This window comes from Ochotona curzoniae, unplaced genomic scaffold (genome assembly GCF_017591425.1).
Source record: "Ochotona curzoniae isolate NIBS_2020 unplaced genomic scaffold, NIBS_Ocur_1.0 contig_430, whole genome shotgun sequence".
NCBI lineage: Eukaryota > Metazoa > Chordata > Mammalia > Lagomorpha > Ochotonidae > Ochotona > Ochotona curzoniae.
In genome coordinates this window covers 15,858,756-15,877,727 of record NW_024466219.1, presented here as the reverse complement: position 1 = coordinate 15,877,727, position 18,972 = coordinate 15,858,756, and the positions used below count along the sequence as shown (strand labels likewise).

The window sequence follows — 18,972 nt, the reverse complement described above, 5'->3', positions numbered from 1 at the left end:
AGAAAAAAACATATCTGGTTAAAACTGCAGGGGGTATTCCAGGAGCAAAATGCAGCATGTCTGGACAGGACACACAGAGGCCAGTGGCCTATTGTTTACAAAAACAGGCCGGGATTATGAACAGTGACAAGAGGCCAAGACCCCAATTATAACTCAGAACCACACCTCTCCCAATCCCAGTTCAACTGAAGCCATCAATCAGCTGACTCCCCCACCTTTGTAATAAACCTACCAATATCTGCAGCCAAGTGGCTAGAAGGTCCCTTAAGGCACCTCCAGCACTGACCACACTGCAGACATACAAAAGATCCTGCAGGCACAAACTACCTTCCAATCTAGCAGGAGATGTGAGAGCTGGCCATTCTCTAACCCAACCCGCCCCCAACCCCCACCTCAAGGCAATCATTATCCCAGACATTGGCCTTTCCCAAGTCCTCTATCACAGGAAAGAGTCTCCTTGCATTGGTGCAGGGAAAGAAGGAGGGGCCCCTCCCTCTGTACTCTGAAACAAAGGAAAATCCAGAGCTCCAACCATGTGCTGTAACCTTCGGGGCCACCCGTCTCTCCCACTCCCCAGTGATGGCTTCAGCGGGCTGCAGGCACATGGCTCTTTCCTCTAACTGACCAGCAAGGTCATGCTGGAGGTTCTTTCACAGAGGGGAAGCCCTCCTAAGGGAACTGCTGGTGATGAAAGGGCTGTCTGGGCAGGGACTCCACTGACCACAGGAAGGGACGGGTCACTGGGCTTCTGCAGGTCCACATTCCGTTTTAACCCTCACATTTTTGCAGAGTGGCACATGGGGCTATGAAAGCAGACATTCTAGAGTGCAAGGTGGCAACACAGAAGGGTTAAACAATTATGTCTTCCCATTTTCCAGAATCAGCACCACCCAGCAACACTAACAGCCAATTTCCATTTAGACCGAGGTGAGGGCGGAGACGGCATGTGGGTGGCCTTATCCTTTCTGTTCTTCTGGGCGCAGATTGTCCACAGGGTGACCCAGGATCGGGCGGATACCAGGTGCACCCAAGGTGGCTATGGACTTTTCTGTGCCCAGTGCCAGAGCAAAACCTCCTGTTTTAATGCAGGGCATGGGGTGGGATTGGGGAAGGAGGCCCCGCCTCTCCCAAGGCTTTCCAACAGGTACACCTTCTTCAAGGTTGCCTTGACGGACTCCTCTTCAACCTCAGCTGGAAATGACCAAACACCTGTCAGATTTCAGTTGTCCTTCGAGAGAACCTGACCCAGACACTAGGAGGCCGTTCGGTGCCTTTTTCTCTCTCCAAGAATCTCCCGCCCCTCCCCCACCGGGTCCAGCGTGCCAAAATTAGGGCTGGCTCCACAGGGACATCCCTAAAGCCCCCCCACTCTGAACATTGATTTGTCAGCACTGGCGGCCCCCCGCACTGCCCCTCTTTGGAGGCTCAGCACCACCTACCAAGCCCACCTCTGAGGTCAGCCTGCCCCAACCTGCTCCACCCAAAGAGATGAACAGCCAGCCGTTGACGGTGGAAACACATGCCCCGCCAGCCCTTACGGTCCCAGCCTTCGCTATTTTCCAAAGCCCTTACCTTTAACCTGAGTATCGTACTCTGCTATGATCTCCTTATCCTTTTTGAATTTGGCTGGAGACGTCATGTTTTCCTTCTTTCTTCCAAATCCGAATACCGAATTGATAGATCCACGGGAAGAATCCAACCACCGAAATCAATACGTCCAAGATCGCTTCTCCGGAGGGCAGAAGGGTCCGCCCGCGGTGGTCTCCAGCTCTCCCTGCGGGCTGCGGGCTGCGGGCTGGGCACGCGGCTAAGGCGGGCACATGCAGACGGTGGGCCCAGGGGCCGAGGGGGCGGCGACGGCGGCGCTAGAGCCGCAGCCTCAGCATTAGCCGGGAGAACTGCAGCGCCCGGAGGATGGCCTGGGGTCTGACATCAACGGCACAGGCGGGGAGTGGAAGTCCTTCCGCACAACATGATGTAGGGGTGCGGGGGTGTGGACGCGCCCAGCTGTGTCCCCGGGAGGGAGTGGGTGCGTAGCGGGGTGCCGGGCGAGGGCTGGGCGTGCTTCGCGGCTTTTTTTTTTTTTTTTTCTGTCGTACAAGCTCAAAGATGCTGCAAATCAAATCCCAAACGGGAGCCGCTGCAGCGCAGACTGGATCGGAAGTCGTTTGCTCCGGTTCACTTGCCTGTAAATGCAGGAAAAAGGGGAGGGAGGACGATGAGCCCCAGCGCAGATCCTAATCGCCGCGGGGGTGGGGTAGGTAGGGGACGTCGCTGGGAGCTTGGCCTGGCCCCATTCATCTCGCCAGCCCTAACGCCTGATCGGCGGGAGCCCCGGCATGGTGGGGAGGAAGGAAGCTCCCTCCGGATTTTGTTCCAAGGCTAAAAGAAAACACTTTGGAGCAGTCGCTCCGGGTGGGGACTGCGGCACCTCAGAGGCCTCCCGAGAGCTTGACCAGCGCTGGGCAGCAGCCAGACTGAGGGTCCCTCCCGGCTCGGCCTCCAAAGCGCTCCCTGACCGCGGGCTGAAGCACGTCCCCTGGACATCAAAGGGGATCAAAGGCAGAGAGGGACGAGCCACGCGGGCACAACTTTTCTGCTCCTGCCACCCCTCCTCCCAGTTGTTTTGTTTTTGGTTACTAGCTTCTCTTGGCAGCAAAATGTTAGGGGGGTTGGGGAGGGCAACTACAGGAAAAAGCCCGCTCGGCACGGGACACATCCAGAAACACAATGTGATCGGCAGAAGCAGGAAGCGGGTTGGAGGCGAGGGTCGGGAAACGAGGGGCGGGAGCAAGGGGCGGAAGGCAGCCATCGCCTCCCCCAAGCCGGGAACCAGAGCAACTCGAAATGCCACCCCTCAATATTTTTTTCTGGTCACTCAAGCCCTAGGGGATCCCCGATACCGCACCCACTCCCGGACTCGGGGTGAGCAAGAGGTCGTTGAGGGTAGCAATCCCGACTCCTCTCAGCAGGCGGTGCCCGAGGAGCTCCCCACGCCGCAGCCCAGGCCCAGGAGCCCGGAGGGAAGCTGGCGGGAGCGCGCGTCCAGGCGTCCAGCTAGCTCCCCAGCGTGCGGCAGCGACGACCCCTTCCTCCTCAACTCTTCCCCCAGTCCCCACCCCGGGAGTCGGGAAGAGGGGAGGCTCCCGCTGGCATCTCCCGCTTCCCTCAGCCGGAGGAAGGGCTGCAGCAAGCAAAGGGAGGAGAGCGAGCAGGGGGCGGCAGGAAGCGGGGAGGAGGGTGTGAGCTGGGGTCCGGAGGCAGGACGGGAACCAGGGGACGTCCTGCACGGCCAGAGCGGGGATGAGGAGGAGGCTGCCGTGGGGGAGGGGGAGGTTGAGGGGCGGCTGGGAGACAAGTGGGTGAAGGAAGGGCAAGGATGTTAACGACTCCGGGACGTGGGTCCGAGCACGGGAGTGGGGAAGAGAGCGCTCCGGGGTGGGACGGGGAGAGAGCCCCGGAAGCTGTGGGAACACCCATCCTTCTGGGTCCTAGGCTGCGACTCGGGCTGCGTGCCAGGGCTTGGAGACTCGCGGACGGCCACTCACAAGATGCCAACGGCGCTGCCCCGAGGGGCCCGCGAAGGGGACCTGGGGAGGGGGCTGGGCACGGGCTGCGCTGCGGCCGGAGAGTCCGGGCACAGACCCAGGCCGGTGCGGTGAGGGGCGGGGAGACAGGCGGTCCTGAGGACTACTCCGGGCTGATTCGGAGAAGGTCGGGGGCAGGGGGCGGTCTGAGGGATTCCGGGCGTCCACCGCCAAGCCGATGCCGCGAGCAGCATCCGCGCCCTCTCCTTCCCGCCCCAGCCCGGGTGTGTTCAGTCAGGGCTCCACAGCCCGGCGTCCCGGGAGAAGAAAGGGGAGAGGGAAGGAGCCTTTACCTGGCTCTGACGCGACGGGTCCCAGGCCCGCGGCTCCGCTTCCCACTCTGAGCTCTCCCCCTTCTCTTCCCCGCCACCCGCTCCTACGCAGATCGGCCCCCTAGTCCCCTGAGGAGCCTCCGCCAACTCCGCAGGACCCCGCCGGGAAGCAGAGCCCACCCTCCTGCCAATCACCGCCCGTTTTCTATCGACCGATGGGGTCTGTAGCCAATAGGAATAGCTTGTCCCGAGAGGCCGGGAATAAGTGGGAGGAGCTGACGAAACTTGGAGGTGTGACTAGCAGTCACTGACTAGGCGTGGTCACAAGTCAGCTACGCCCCCGGCTAGCGTTGCCTAAAGTAGAGCTGGGGGGGCGGGACCAAACCCCAACTCTTGAAAGGAGGCACGACCAATTGGACCGGGAAGAAGGGAGGGGCGGCAGTGAGAATTTAAACCAATAGAGAGTAGAACCCGGCGGGAACTGTGGAACAACATCCAATAAGAAGCGTTTAGGGCGTGTCTTTCCCGTACATCAGGGCGGGAGTAGGGTTTGTCAAACTCCGAGACTGACCAATGAAATGAGAGGAGGAACCATGATCGTCCAATTAGAAATCCGAGCTGATCTCGGCACCGTTACTGGGGCGGGACGTACGGGTTGCTGACCACTCAGCTCGGATCAGGGACCTTCCAATGCGGGCCGTGGGCGAACTCCAGCTCTGCCAATCGGCGCATGGCGCTGGCAATTCAAACTGACAGCCGGCTGGCAGAGGCAGAGACGGCGGAAGAAGAAGCCAAAAACGGCGTGTTCGGTGACAGATGCCCGTGTCTGACCCAGCCCAACAGGCGACCTCCGCCCCGCACCGCCGGCCTCGCCGCTCTCTGTGGAGCAACCGCTCCGGAACGGACCGCGGGGCTCCGGACGGAGCAAAGGGCGGGGAGGACGCGAAGGAACCGACGGGAGCGAGAGCACGCAGGGCTGCCCGCACGCACAGCGCCGAGGACCGGGGGGAGCCAGGCTGGGGAGAGCCGAGGACGCGATCCTGAGAAGCAAGGCACTGGCGAGCTCCACGGGAGGAGCTCGACGCTGGGACTGGGAGACGCTTTCCATAAAGGGGTGGGAGTCCAGGGCTGGAGAATCCCTCCAGCAGGCAACAAGGAAAAGCTGTGGAGAGCTTCCTTGTAAACTCCACTGCCTTCTCCCCAAGTCAAAAAGAAGGTTAAATTCACTGCTCTTCCCAGCTCCCACTCAATAAATACATGGACTCTTATACTCGCTTTCAGGACTGAGAAAACCTCGCAACTCGATTTTTGTTTTGTTCTGGTTTTTTTTTTTTTTTTTTTTTTTTGGTACCCGTGACAGTAACTGTGGGAAGGGCTGTGCTCCCGATCGCGTCCTCCAAGCCCCCAAGTCTCGTCTTCCCCGGGCCGCCATGACCACCGACAGCTGCAGCTTCAAGGACCGCTGCGTGTCGGTCCTGTGCTGCAGATTCTGTACACAGGTGCTCAGCTCCAGGGGGATGAAGGCTGTTTTGCTGGCTGACACTGAAATAGACCTTTTCTCAACAGACATCCCTCCGACCAAGTAAGTTAAGCTGGACGTGGGCGGTGGTGGCCTCGGCCGGGCAAGGTGTAGGACCGGGATCTCTGGCCTAGATCTTGGATCCCAAATCTCAGGGGGTTATCATGTTGGGGCCTCACTCTTCGCTGGCTGCTGCCCCCCTTGGAGTATCTGTATAAGTGGACAGACTGTCCGGACAGAGTTGGGCCAAAGCAGTCGGTCCTGACATACTGAATGCCTTAAGTTCAATGGTAACCACGTGACTGCGGTCCTTTAAATTGGGTACCTGGCGCCGGTGCTCTGCCCATCCAACCCGTCACTGATTCAAGTCTCTGGCCTAGATACTGGAAGAAATTCATGATTTTCGCAGGACTTTTGCAGGAGAGGGTATTTAAGCATTTTTCGTTTTGCCCATTAAATTTCATCCCACAAACCAGGACCCGTTTTCTAATGTGGTTTGTAAATGGTATGTTGAATCTGAACCATTATCCATTGAACTCAGTGAGAGAGATTGGAATTTACAAAGCTTTTTATGTGTGGGAAAAAAAATAGAGACTTAGCATTAAAGTAATTCTTTTCTCCTTCAAAGCCTACTGGGGATAAAATTCCTTTATTTGCATAATCGAACCCTTTTAAAATCCGTTTTCAGTCACTATCCATTTTTGAACAGAGTCCTTAAGAATTGGCTCTCTATCTAATTAAGAAGCATTTTATTCCACTCAAAAGTAGATTTTTGTAGCTCAAAAAGGTACTTTTTCTTTATATGTAAACAACATTATCTGTGCCTTACCTGATTTTAAGGGTTTTAAAATGCACCCAAGTAAAGCTGTGACTACTAACTCTCTTTGAAACCTTTTGCGTGTTAGCTTAAGCATAGTTACGCCTAAGAGCAAAGCCAATGTATTGCAGTTAAATGGGTTAACATTTTAAATTTGTGTGTGTGCCTACTTGTTTTGCAAAAAAAAAAAAAAAAAAAGGCAAGGCAATAAAGCAAAACTTATTGATGCTAAAATTTTATGATTTACTGCCTAGTACTTGTTCCTGTTAGTAGTGTGTACATACACATGCTTAAAATATTAACCCATTCATTTTTGCAAAAGTTGTGGTAAGGTAAGAAGACGGACAATGAAAGCCTCAGAAACGTCAATTGTTATAAGTCAAACCAGAGTTTAGGATAGAATTAGATGTTTTCTAATATCTACTGTTCTTTGGAGGAGTTATAGTTGTAATGGATTAATGTATTGATGTGTATGAATCAATAAACACAAATTTTCTTTTTTTTTTAAGATTTATTTTTATTGGAAAGGCAGACATATAGAGAGAAGGAAAGACAGGGAAAGATCTTCCATGTGCTGGTTCACTCCCCAAATGGCCACAATGGCCAGAGCTGAGCCAATCTGAAGCCAGGAGCCTCTTCCAGGTCTCCCACATGGATACAAGGTCCCAAGGCTTTGTGGACCATCCTCAACTCCTTTCCCAGGCCACAAGTAGGAAGCTGGATGGGAAGTGGAGCAGCCAGGAACGACATGAAATGGTTCCCATATGGGATCCTAGTGGTTGCAAGGCCAGGATTTAGCTACTAAGCTATCATGCTGAGCCCACAAATGAATTTTTTTTTTTTTTGATGGAAGATTTGTCAGACATTTAGTGTAAGCTCAGGTTATTAATTGATTCTTACAAAATATACTGTGGTCCTACTGTAGAATATCTTACAGTTCTTTGGTTTTACAAAGTCTGTGCTACATCACAATTAAAAGTATATTTGATGGTGAGTTAGTGGAAAAATTGAAACTCTCATGTACTTCTGGATATTTATCCAACAAATTTCAAATCAAGATCTTTTTAACATTTAAAAAAATTTTTCATTTAAAAGAGAGATCTTCCATCAGCTAGTTTATATAGTAGCCAGGATTGAGGCACATCAAAGCCAGTTTCCCTCAATTCAATGCATTTCTCCCCCATGGGTGGCAGGAATCCATGTGTTTGAGCTATCACCTGCTGCCTCTCCACGTGGATCTTAGCACGAAGGTGAACCCAAAGCAGAGGCGCCAGAACGTGGACCAGTCTGCTATGTGCAGGCATTTCAAACTGTGCCAAATGCCAGCCCCTCAGATAAGATCTTGAAGTGATATTTGCATATCCATATTCGTAACAGCTTTGTTAACAATTAAAAGCAATCAAAAAGCCTGTCAACTGGGAAAAGGGATGGATGAATAAATTGTGGTGTACATGTAATAGATTATTTATTCAGCCTTAAAAAAGAAGAAAATTCTGTTACATGCTACACCATGAGTGCAGTCACTGAAGGACAAATGTATGGTTCTATTTATATAAGACACCTGAAATAGTCTAATTCATAGAAACAGAAAGTAAAATAGTGCTGACCAGAAACTGGGGGAAAGGGAAATGGTGTTTTTTTTTTTTGTTTTTTTTTTAGTAAGTATTAGGTTTCGGTTTTACAAGTTGAAAAAGGTCTGGAAAATTTGTGTGATAACATGACTATACTTAACAGTTCTGAACTGCACACTTGAAAATGCTCACAATGAGGGCTGGTGTTGTGGTATAGTAGGTTAAGTCACTAATTATAACACCAGCATCTCATATCAGAGTGCCAGTTCAAGTCCTGGCTACCTTGCTTCCAGTCCAGCTTCCTGCTAATGTACCTGGGAAGGCACCAGAAGGTAAACTAAGTTCTTGAGCCCCTGCACCCATGTGGAAGATCCCGAGGGAGTCTGTGGCTGCCGGTTATGGGTGTTTGCGGTCGTTTGGGGAATGAACCAGCAGATGGTAGAGATTTCTCTGTCTCTCTCCATAATCAAATGATTAGAATGGGAATTTTTGTTTCTGTGGATTTCTTTCACCATTTCTTTTAAAGCTCATTTAATTTTCTCTGCACTTTTCCATCCTCAGTGCAGTGGACTTCATTGGAAGAAGCTATTTCACTGAAATCTGCAGATGTAAACTGAAGGACATCGCATGTTTAAAATGGTAATTTGTGGCAGTATTCCAGACAGCTCTGGGTTTAGAAGATGGATGTTGACACAAAAGCACAGAGAAAGGTTCAGTGGGCTGCAGCAAGCACTGACATAACCCATGCAATGAGCCGTTGAAAAGCCATTTGTTACTTTGAGCTGTTTTGTTAAAAGAGTTTGTGGTACTTCACATTTGTGTATGATTTTGTAATTTTTCAAAGTGCCTTCACAGGTATCTGCTTTGATTTTTCAGAACAAGCCAATGTACATACTTGGGCTTATAAACGTCGGATTGGGGCTCAAGTTTTATCCCTCTTTGTGTAATCTTTAAGCTGTTTAAACCTCAAAACCTCTGTTTCCTTATTTAATTTCTTCTTTATGAAGTTTTATTTTCATCTATTTGAAAGGCCAACTGAGAGAGAGAGAGAGACCTTTCATGCCGCAAATGCCCACAACAGCCAGGGTTGGGCAAGGTTGAAGACAGGACCATAGAATTCCATCTGGTCTCCCAAGTAGAGCAGAGGCTCAAGCATTTGAATCGTATCTGCTGCCTCCCAAGCCGCGTTAGCAGGAAGCTGGATTGGAAGCAGAGAGGACAGGACTCACCCTGGCCATCCAATATGAGATGTGGGTGTCTCCAGGGGCACCTTAATCCCAATGGCTGCATCATCCAAATGTTTTAAAGGTTTATTTGTTTTATTTGAAAGGCAGAGTTACACAGAGAGAAGGAGAGACAGATAGAGAAAGAGATCATCCATTTGCTGTTGTCTCCTCAAACGGCTGCAACAGCAAGGGCTGAACCAGGTTGAAGCCAGGAACCAGGAGCTTCCTCCAGGTCTTACATGTAGGTGCGGCAGCTCATGTACTTGGCCCATCTTCTACTGTTTTCCCAGGCATGTTAACAGGGAGCTAACGGGGAAGTGGAATGGCTGCAACTTGAACCAGCACCCATATGGGGTGCTGGCATTGCAGGCCACAACACTGGTCTCTCCTTATTTAATTTCTGTTTTATATAGATGTGTCTTCTTTATTTACCTTATAAAATTGCGAGGACCTAATGATAGTAAAAGTTAAAAGGGCTGATATGATAAACTATAAATTACATCATATGTAAGAGCTGTTGCTGTTGTCTTTTTAGCTGTAGATCTATGTTACTACTCCCAGTTTTGAGAAAAGAAAGTTGCAATTTTTCTCATTCAAATGACGTTTGGATTATAAGTTATAATCTTTCTGATTGAAATCAGCAAACTCTTCTTATAGGTTTATGACTTTGATTTCATTTATTCAGATTGTATATTGAGAACCTATTATGTGTTAGGGACCAAAAACACAATAAGTAAGATTAAGTCACTATCCTTTGGGCATCATATTCTAGTGGGAAATTAATCAATCATTCAATTAGAGAAATGCCTAATATGGTCAGAAGTACTATAGAGGAAATAATAATATACGGGCCCAGTGCAGTAGCCTAACAGCTAAAGTCCTCGCATTATATGCACCAGGATCCCATGTGAGCAATGGTACTAATCCTAGCGGTCCTGCTTCCTGTCCAGCTTCCCTGCTTGTGGCCTGGGAAGGCAGTCAAGGATGGCCCAAGAACTTGGGACCCTGCACCTGTGTGGGAAACCTGGAAGAGGCTCCAGGCTCCTGGCTTCGAATTGGCGCAGCTCCGGATCTTTCTCTCTATCTCTCCTCCTCTCTGTGTATCTGACTTTACAATTCAAAAAAATTAATAATTTGTGGTGATGAAATAGAAAATGGGAAAGTGGATGGGAGCTACGTTAGCTATCATGGCCAGGGAAGTCCTCTTATAAGGAGGTAACACTGGAGTTAAGAAACTAAGGCCCAGAGTGGTAGCCTGGCGGCTAAAGTTTTCATTTGCACGTGCTGGGATCCCATATGGGCACTGATTCTTGTCCCAGCCACCTCACTTCCCATCCAGCTCCCTGCTTGTGGCCTGGGAAAGCAGTTGAGGACAGCTCAAGGCCTTGGGACCCTGCACGCATGTGGGAGACCTGGAAGAGGCTCCTGGCTCTCGGCTTCGGATCGGCTCAGCTCTAGCCAGTGCAGCACTTGGGAAGTGAATCAGAATCTGTCTCTCCTGCTTTCTGTATATTTACTTTCCAACAAAAATAAAATAAATCTTTTTTTAAAAAAGATAAAAAGCTAAAGGAAGTTGGTTGTATGTTCAAGGGACCAAAGGGGTAGACGTTTGGCACTGTGGTTAAGACCCCACCTGGGACCCCTGGGTCTCATCCCAAAGTGCCTGCTATTTGCTATTTGCACCCCAGGAGGCAGCAAGTGCTTCTCCAAGTACCTCTGGGAACCCAGATTGAACTTTTTTTCCCCAGCCTAGTCCAGCCTTGACTGTCTCTGAATCTATACTGATTCACCCCAAATGTTCATAGAGCTCTGTTTTCAAATAAACAAGAATAAGTAAATGGGAGGAAAAAGCTGATGGCTAGTGTGGTTAAGACATGGAAATAGAAGAGGAGGGTACGAGTGGGTTAGAGATATACCCAGAACACAGATCCTCAACAGCTGTGTCACCCAGTAGAAATACCTAAGCCACATATGTAATTGAAAATTTCCTGGAAACACAGCATTTCGAAAAGTAAAAAAAAACAGGTATAAGTAACTTTAATCATATTTTATCTCAATTATCCAAAATATTATCATTTCATATTATTAGTAAAATATGTTATATTCTATTCTATATTCTTACTCTTCAAAATTTGGCATGCACTTTGCTGTTAAACCCATCTCAATTCAGGCGAGCGTTATTTCAAGTGCTCAGTAGCTCTATGTGGCTAATGGCTAGTGGTGTGGATCTAGACCTTGGTATGGAAGGCTTGCTTTCTTGGTAAGATTTATTTAGTTAGTTATCTTAAAGACAGAGCACCAGAAAGAAGGGGGAAATCAGAGGGAGAGAGAGAGATCTTCCATCTACTGGTTTACTCTCCAAATGGCCACAACAGTCAGTCAGTACTGGACCAGGCTAAAGCCAGAAGCTAGGAACTCCACTTTAGTCTCCTTGTGAGTGTCAGAAACTGCCCAAGCACTTGCGTATGTCTTCCACTACCTGCGTAGGCACATTAGCAGGAAGCTGGATAGAAAGTGGAATAGCCGGCACTCCATCTGGTGTTACAAAGTGGGATGTTATGACTTCTGGGCAGTAGGAAACCACTGAATGAATGGGGTTTTATTAACAAGAGAACAAAATAATAATTTATCCCCGTTAGAATGTTAGCTCCATGAAAGCCAGAACATCATTTTGTTCCTTGCTGAATTCTAAGTACCTAGAACTACCTAGAACTACTCTTGGTGTACAGTAAAAGCTTACTGAACATTATTGAGTCAATGAAAGGGTGGATGGATGAATGAATGAACACAGGTGCTACTTCAAGCCACAGAGTTTGCTTCACTTGCAATATGGTCTTGTAATGACTGACAGATCTAGCCCAAGAACAACTTTTGTTTTCATTTATTTGCTTTTCAAGCTGTTTATGAGAAGATGGTGTATTTTAGGTGAGCTGGTATCTTTTATAGTATTCTTTATAGGGTCTCACAAAAGTGACTGACTCCCACATCCAGCAGGATGAGACCGAGCTATAGTAAGAGTTTTTATAACTCAAAATAAAAGCAATTCATATTGCTATTAAAAAAATACTACCCAAAACATGGTCTGTATGTTTACTGTATTTAATATGTGACTAGTAAAAAAATTTATGAAACAGTGAGGTACTTAAATCAGCTGGGTAATACTGAAGACAGTAAAAACTTTTTCGACTTTCTCTAGAGGCTGTGGATTTGCTTTCTTTCTGAATTCCTTCAAAAAACACTAACTAAAATTAGAGCAACCAGCTTGTGTTTGGTTTACAGGAACTCATGCTGTCTTCCTACCCCTCCATCTGTTGAGATCATTTTTAGGTGTTGGCGTGGAACTAGAACATTGAAGAACTCAACTTGCCACAGTCCTGAGGATGCCATAAACCTTTACCCACGGGTTCAAATTTATTTAAAATAGTATGTGGTACAAAACATCAATCTTGGATGCTTTGCAAAGCAAAGCAAATCATTATTTTACAGCATCCAGAAGCTAACCTTTGGAGGGAGAACAAATAGAATAATACTAGCAAAGAAATGCAAGACTGTTACTATAATCTTGCAATGCCGAAAGACTGTTTCCCCACTTGATTGGCAGTGTTGCAACCATTTCAGAATAACTCCCACCCCCAAGAGACTAGCAATAGAGTTTGGAATAAGAGAAGTCTAAATTCTACAGTCTATTTACCTTTTTATATAAAAAAGCTTACATGTCCAGATATTACATAGTATCTAATCACAAATACTTTCTTTTTTAGCGGAAACATTGTAGGTTACCATGTGATTGTGCCATGTAGTTCCTGCCTTCTTTCTTGCAACAATGGACACTTCTGGATGTTTCACAGCCAAGCAGTTTATGACATTAACAGACTAGACTCCACTGGTAAGAAACAATTGACTTACACATCCCTAAGACATCTCTCTATCAACAACTGAGTGGAAAACCCTGACAGATCATTTCAGGATTCCTCTGAGACCTTCTTAACTAGACCAGATCAGCTGAAGTGAAACTGTAATCCACTTTCCTGAAACATTCACTTATGAAAACTGTTACCAAAATTCATGGTCATCTCTATGTTCATTATTGTGCTTAAGGCCCTCAACCTTGTTGGATTTCTTGACTTTTTTTAAATTAACATTTTAAGTGCTCCAGATTACTGCTTTGATACATACTCTGACTCTAGAGAAGCCTCAGGGCCACAGTCAAAGGAAGAGCTCCTGTCCACTGGTTTACTTCTTAGCTCACAACAGCCAAGGCCAGAGCCAGGCCTAGGCCTCAACCAGAAGCTAGAACTCAATCTAGTTCTCCTATATGGCTGGCAGGAAGCCAATCATTGAACCCTCACTACTGCCTTCCAGGATCTGCATTTGGCATCAGGAACTGGAGCCTGAAATCAAACCCAGATACTCCAGGGCAGGGTGAAGGTGTCTTGTATTTTTTTATTTTTAGATTTTTTAGATTCATTTATTTCATTGGGAAGGCAGATCAGATTTACAAAGAAAGAAGGACAGAGAGAAAGACCTTCCATCCACTGGTTTACTCCCCAAATGGCCACACTAGCCACAGCTGAGCCAATCTGAAGCCAAGAGCCAGGAGCTTCTTCCAGGTCTCCCAAATGGGTTCAGAACCCTCCACTGCATTTCCAGGCCACAAGCAGGGAACTGCAAGGGAAGTGGAGCAGCCAGGACACGCAATTGTACCCATATGGGATCTCAGCGCTTGTAATGTCAGGATTTAGCTGTTGAGCCGTTGTACCCGGCCTTGGTGTGGATGTCTTAACCACTATGTTAAGTTCTCACTCCCACTAAGAATTTTTTTGGAGATTACATTTGATGGTGAGGTATTCATGGATATGTGTGTATGTAAGAAAGAGAGGAAGAAGAGGCTGGAGTGTTTAAGGTTGGGAGGAAGATCTAGGTAACCTCTGTATCTGGTGGTACCTTATGGTAAAAATAGATATCTTGATGCATATATCAACAAATTATGATAGAATTTTAGTCATAGGAAATATGTAATAAATTACACTCACCATTTTAATAAGAAAATGTAGTACTTGAGCAGACTTTTGGTCCAGCATGTTAGATGCCACTTGGGATACCTGCATCCATTGTATACCTGAGTTCAAGTCCCCCCTCCACTTTCAATTCCAGCTTCCTGCTGATGTATTCCCTAAGAGGCAACAAGTGATGGCTCGAGTACTTGAGTCCCGTGGACGATTTAAGAGTTCCCACCTACCAATGCCAGCCTGGCCCAGCTCTGGTCATTGTGGGCTTTGGGAACGTGAATCTTCCGATAGATGATCCTTTTTGTTTGTATCTGTCTGTGTGTCCCTCCATCTTGTTGCTTTTCAAAAAATAGACAAATTTTAAAAATTACCAATTCTTGAAAAGAATATTTATGTAATACTTCCGAATAGTCTGTAGCCTTCAATTTTGTTACAAGGAGCATGTTCTCCATATCAAATATCTATTTACACAATAGACCAAGTGACTTTAGGAAACTTGACAATCTAACTTGACATTTATACCAGGCTTTTAATCTATGATTTAGTCTTCTTTGGAACTAAAAATATATTCCTTTTTTAAAAAACATGATTTTCCTTCACACGCCGAAAGATCCGTGAATTCCAAGCTGAGTTGTGTTGCTCCACGTGTACATTAAAGAGAGTTTCTGCTTTGATACTATTTTTCCTGTTTCATAGGATTCAAAACACAGGGTGGAGAGTTTCCAATTTCGATTTACTGTTTAATCCTGGTCAGTTTTTCAAAGAGAAGAACCCAGCTTTCTTACATTCACACTGAACCTAATCCATGAGAAACAGATGTGTCCCAGGGTTTCCTTCCTCCCTTACAGAGAAAGGAAGGTGCTGCTTCTGTCAGATCCAACCTCTTGGTTTATTTTTTGTTCTTTGAACCAATTGTACTGAGCTGCTTCGTGGCTTTGGATATTGGCTCCAAGAATACTAAACTTCTGTGACCTTAGAGTGTGATCAAAAGTAGGATTTTCTAGATGCTTGCCATAAAAAGGAATTTTTCGTGACGTTGCAACATGTCTGTAGATGGATCACTTAGACAATTTTGTTGTCACAGAAATACAGCATATGTACTTTTTCCTTGAATCACCTGAGTCAGTAGCAGCCAAATGGGTGCATATGATCCGCAGCATTCTGGAGTGGTCAGACTGAAAGAGACCCCCGGAGGATCCGAGTTCTAGTCCAACCTTTGCATGGATTGCTCAGAACTTTCCCAAAGCGGCTGAAAGAACCTCAGCTAAGATTCCCTGGAATTGGCAAATGACTTGAAAAACAAGTGGCTTCAGCTCTTTAAAATCTTTATGCATTTTAATTTTCATTGTATACAATGTAATACAACATAGAAATAAAAGATAAATGAGTTAAGTCTATACATAGCAGCGTAAACCTCCAAAGCATAGTGGTGTGGGGGGAGAAGCAAGTTAGAAAAGATGCATGGCTTACTACTCTGCTATAAAGTTTTAAATACACAAAACAATAGTAGATTTTGCCTATGGTTGCATACATTTGTGAGAAAATAGTAAAATCATCTACAGTGTACTAGAAGCAATGAAAATTAGATTCAAGCCAAATCTCCAAGTGCCGGTTCACTCCATTTGGTCATGTGGCTGCAGTGAGCATCCACGGCCGCTGAGTTCTGCTTGTGCCCACACTGACAAGTGGGCAGCCTGAGATTAATTTTTCATGTTGAATTTCATTTGGCTCCCTAGAATTTAATTTTTTCAATTTGATGCTTTTAAGTTGAAATACAGTATGTGCCCAGAATAAGCCATCTCATTATGTTCTACCATATGTTTAGTCTTATGCTATATACGGGTACTTTAAAAGTTCACAGAAAATCGAACTAAAAGTTTATTTTGGTGTAAAAAAAAAATCTTGAAATCCTTGTGGCTGAGTACACCTGTGTTAGATTCTTTGTATAGTATCTCACAATCCTTTCTCAACAAGATTTTCAATTACTTTTTGATTTATTCCTGCAACCTAGTATTGTTGAAGTTTACAGTTCTGACTTGGAACCCTGTAAGCTCAAGCCTGCCTACATTAAGGATTGTAGTCCATCTTACAACTGGCTCCAAAACTTCTCCTTTTTAAAAACTGGAGAAACAACACCAGCCGTGTCTTCGCTTCTTGAAGCATCAGCAAATGTATTCAGTACTTTCCCAACTCTCTTCAAAGAGGCACTTAATCTGAAAGAATCTGTGAGGTATCCATTCTTAAAGATCATTAAAATAGGTTACAGAATTGTTAGCGTAAAGTGATTCTGGCATAAGGAAGAAAGGAGGTAGGGTTTGAGTAACCCCTGAGATCTTTCAAGTTCTAAGATGCTGGAATGTAAGCCCTTGCTTTAAAAGGTTTAAATAAATGCCTGTGTGGTAGATGGATTACTTACACAATTTTGTTTTCATGTAAATACAATGTATGTAGTTTTTGCTGTTCTCTTTTCTACTAACCCTAGGTTTGTATTACAATCTTACCAAAAGTTCACATGTCATTTCCTGATTTGCAACAACAGTAACTTTTATGACTTTTTGTTTTCAGGTGTGAATGCCCTACTTTGGGAAAATTTGCCAGAAGTAGAAGAAAGTGCTGATGAAGATGTGTTAGATCTCTCAGCGGAGGAGTGTATTAGATAAATGGAATTATGATATATAGCATTCCTGTGATAACTGTTTCCTAGTTAAAATATATTAATGGATCAACCTTGAACTTGTTACTAAGAATTTGCCAGTGACTTTCTCTTCTGGAAGACAATATTTATTTGCTATCTCAACTTATTTTCATCAATTGAATGTATGCTGATAGAATTTTCTTCTATTTCTACTTCTTCCTCCTCCTCTGCCTAGTATAAGTATATTAAATTTAGATGAAAGATACTTTGCAAGTCACAGCTATTTTCAACTTTTGGGAAAATTTTTCTTAAAACTCAATTCCAGATACAATTATACTCCTGAATAAAGGGCATTAGTACCCACATGGGTATCAAACATGTATGTATCAAGCTCACCTGAGTATCAACAGAGGCTTTTTGAAAAACAGGTGGTTGGGGGAGGCATGTGGCACAGCACAAGTCATCACTTGGGACCTTCATATGTGAGTGCCTGGACTGAATCCCGTCGGTTCCTTTTCTTACCCAGCTTCCTGGTAGGGTGCCCTCTAGGAGTTGGCAGTTGATGGCTCAAGTACTTCCTGCCATCCATGTGGGAAAACCGGCCTGGGTTCTAGGCTCCTGGCTTTAGTCTGGCCCAGCTCAGCTTTGGCTATTGCAGACATTTGGGGAGTGAAATAGCTATTGGAAATTTCTCCATCTATGTCTCTTTCTCTCTGCTTCTCAAATAAAAATGGAAAATGAATAAATAAAATTTTAAAAACCAACAAACAGGCAGCTAGGTTTCCATGGGTACCAGTTACCATGTGCTATAATGGGTAGAGCTGCTTTATCATGGAATAAGACTCTGAATCAGCAGAAATTAAAAATGCTAAATGTCATCTGTGGAGGGATCATCTTGATTCCTCAACATGACATTAGGTGAGTTATCAGCATATACTGTTATCAGCATATACTGTTTACCATTGTTATTTATTTGCATTCTTTTAAGACCATTTTTGATACTATAATGTGAACACCAGACAAAACTACTCTGTCTTTAATTTATCCCATTTCCTAAGGCTTTCCCTGTAAATAGCAAATTTCAGCTGAATTGTCTCAATTTAAGTCACATCTAAGTGGTTTGCTTAAGTCATTGTACCTTATAGAGTTTGAATTTCTTTTGTTTTTCTGTTGTTTGTTTTTCAGCTTATATATGTGTGTTTTTAAGATGCTTTCAGAGCCACACTTAGGAAACTGCAATAGTGTTGGATTCTGGTTTTATGTGAAGCTAAAATATGTCTCTTGAAGCTAATTTCATGTCTCATTGTATATATGTTGTTAACAATGACACCAAAGCAGCCTGAGCTACCGTTTTGTAAATAAAATTTACTCTAAAAATGACCACCCTTTCTTTGAATGTTTTTATTATATCCACTTATCTTACCTTAAGAAATAGAGAGAATAAGCACAATACACCGTGTTAGGGCCAACACTTTTGGAGTATTTTCTGGACAAGACATCACATTCTATGTGCTTTTCATATTCAACTCACTTAGGTGGTAGACACAATTATTATTATTCTCTTTTTGCTGATAAGACAATGAGACATAGAGAGGTTAAGTAACTTGCATAAGGGTCACATAAGAGGTATGGCCTGATTCAGACTCGCACAGACACAGAGACTCCAGGACTCCAGGACTCACTCCTAATCTTTTCACTGCAGCCTTTGAGCATCTCTAGACATGAATCAGTTATGATATTAATCAAGATGTGTGCTGGGTGATGGCATTGTTATGCTTTGTAGGTGAGGGCAGTAGTGACTGACTTGAGCATGAAACCAACTCAGCCTAGGGGAAAAGAGATTTCTAGGGCTCATTTGCTATAAACCAACACAAAAGGTGCTTCATGAAGTGCTGTTACTTGGAAAACTTCTAGTCTTCTGGACTGGTTGTTAACACTGACAAGAGGTCCCCAAAAGAACCAAGAGAATGAGTGTAGAACAATATGGTTAGGGATTTTTTTTAAATCTTTTATCCTCTTAAACTTTTCCTGGTGAGTATAATAAACAAAGGGGAAAAAAGGTGAGTTGATTCTGTGTTATACCTTTCTTGTGTTAAACTTGTTCAGTTACAGGAGTGTAATATAGAGAATGAGACAAATTTAACATTCAGTAGAGTTCATCTGCTCTCTGTGCAGCTCATGCCTTCAGAGGTGAGGGGCCCTTTGAAGAACAAAAGCAAGGCAGAGGGCACATACTGAAGCAAGCCCCAGTGTGATTCCTCACCAGTTTGAGAATATTACAAATTATCCACCTATGTCTGGCCTCATGGGTTGTGGAAAAGCCAACGTTAGGTAGA

The 18,972-nt window shown here is 45.4% G+C and overlaps 2 protein-coding genes across 8 annotated transcripts in view; one reads left to right on the top strand and one right to left on the bottom strand.

The window, feature by feature from the left end:
• Positions 1 to 3,988, bottom strand: part of SRGAP2 (SLIT-ROBO Rho GTPase activating protein 2) — a 243,698-nt gene extending 239,710 nt beyond the window's left edge. For 2 of the 5 annotated variants that reach the window (XM_040985549.1, XM_040985551.1), the window contains exons 1-2: positions 3,881 to 3,988; positions 1,573 to 2,186 (exon numbers count right to left, since the gene is read on the bottom strand). In XM_040985549.1, coding sequence (XP_040841483.1) covers positions 1,573 to 1,639 — 67 coding nt within the window. In that variant the 5' untranslated portion in view covers positions 1,640 to 2,186; positions 3,881 to 3,988. The remainder of the gene's footprint in view (positions 1 to 1,572; positions 2,187 to 3,880) is intronic. The other 3 variants (XM_040985548.1, XM_040985550.1, XM_040985547.1) reach the window with 2 other exon arrangements.
• An 887-nt stretch (positions 3,989 to 4,875) lies between these two features.
• On the top strand, positions 4,876 to 17,130 carry FAM72A (family with sequence similarity 72 member A). 3 transcript variants are annotated; one of them, XM_040985280.1, is made up of 4 exons: positions 4,876 to 5,327; positions 8,328 to 8,405; positions 12,754 to 12,878; positions 16,567 to 17,130. In XM_040985280.1, exons 1-4 carry the CDS (start codon positions 5,290 to 5,292, stop codon positions 16,659 to 16,661), a joined length of 336 nt encoding a protein of 111 aa, XP_040841214.1. In that variant the 5' UTR covers positions 4,876 to 5,289; the 3' UTR covers positions 16,662 to 17,130. The 3 variants fall into 3 exon arrangements, with proteins under 3 accessions (XP_040841214.1, XP_040841213.1, XP_040841215.1); XM_040985279.1 differs by having other exon boundaries at positions 4,876 to 5,441; XM_040985281.1 differs by lacking the exon at positions 12,754 to 12,878 and having other exon boundaries at positions 4,876 to 5,441.
• The last annotated feature ends 1,842 nt before the right edge of the window (positions 17,131 to 18,972 follow it).

Coding starts and splice junctions, on each gene's coding strand:
- FAM72A (XM_040985279.1), top strand. CDS start 5,290: ATGACCACCGACAGCTGCAGCTTCAAGGACCGCTGCGTGTCGGTCCTG. Junction 8,406..12,753: donor GACATCGCATGTTTAAAATG/GTAATTTGTGGC, acceptor TTTCTTTTTTAG/CGGAAACATTGTAGGTTACC. Junction 12,879..16,566: donor TAACAGACTAGACTCCACTG/GTAAGAAACAAT, acceptor TTTTGTTTTCAG/GTGTGAATGCCCTACTTTGG.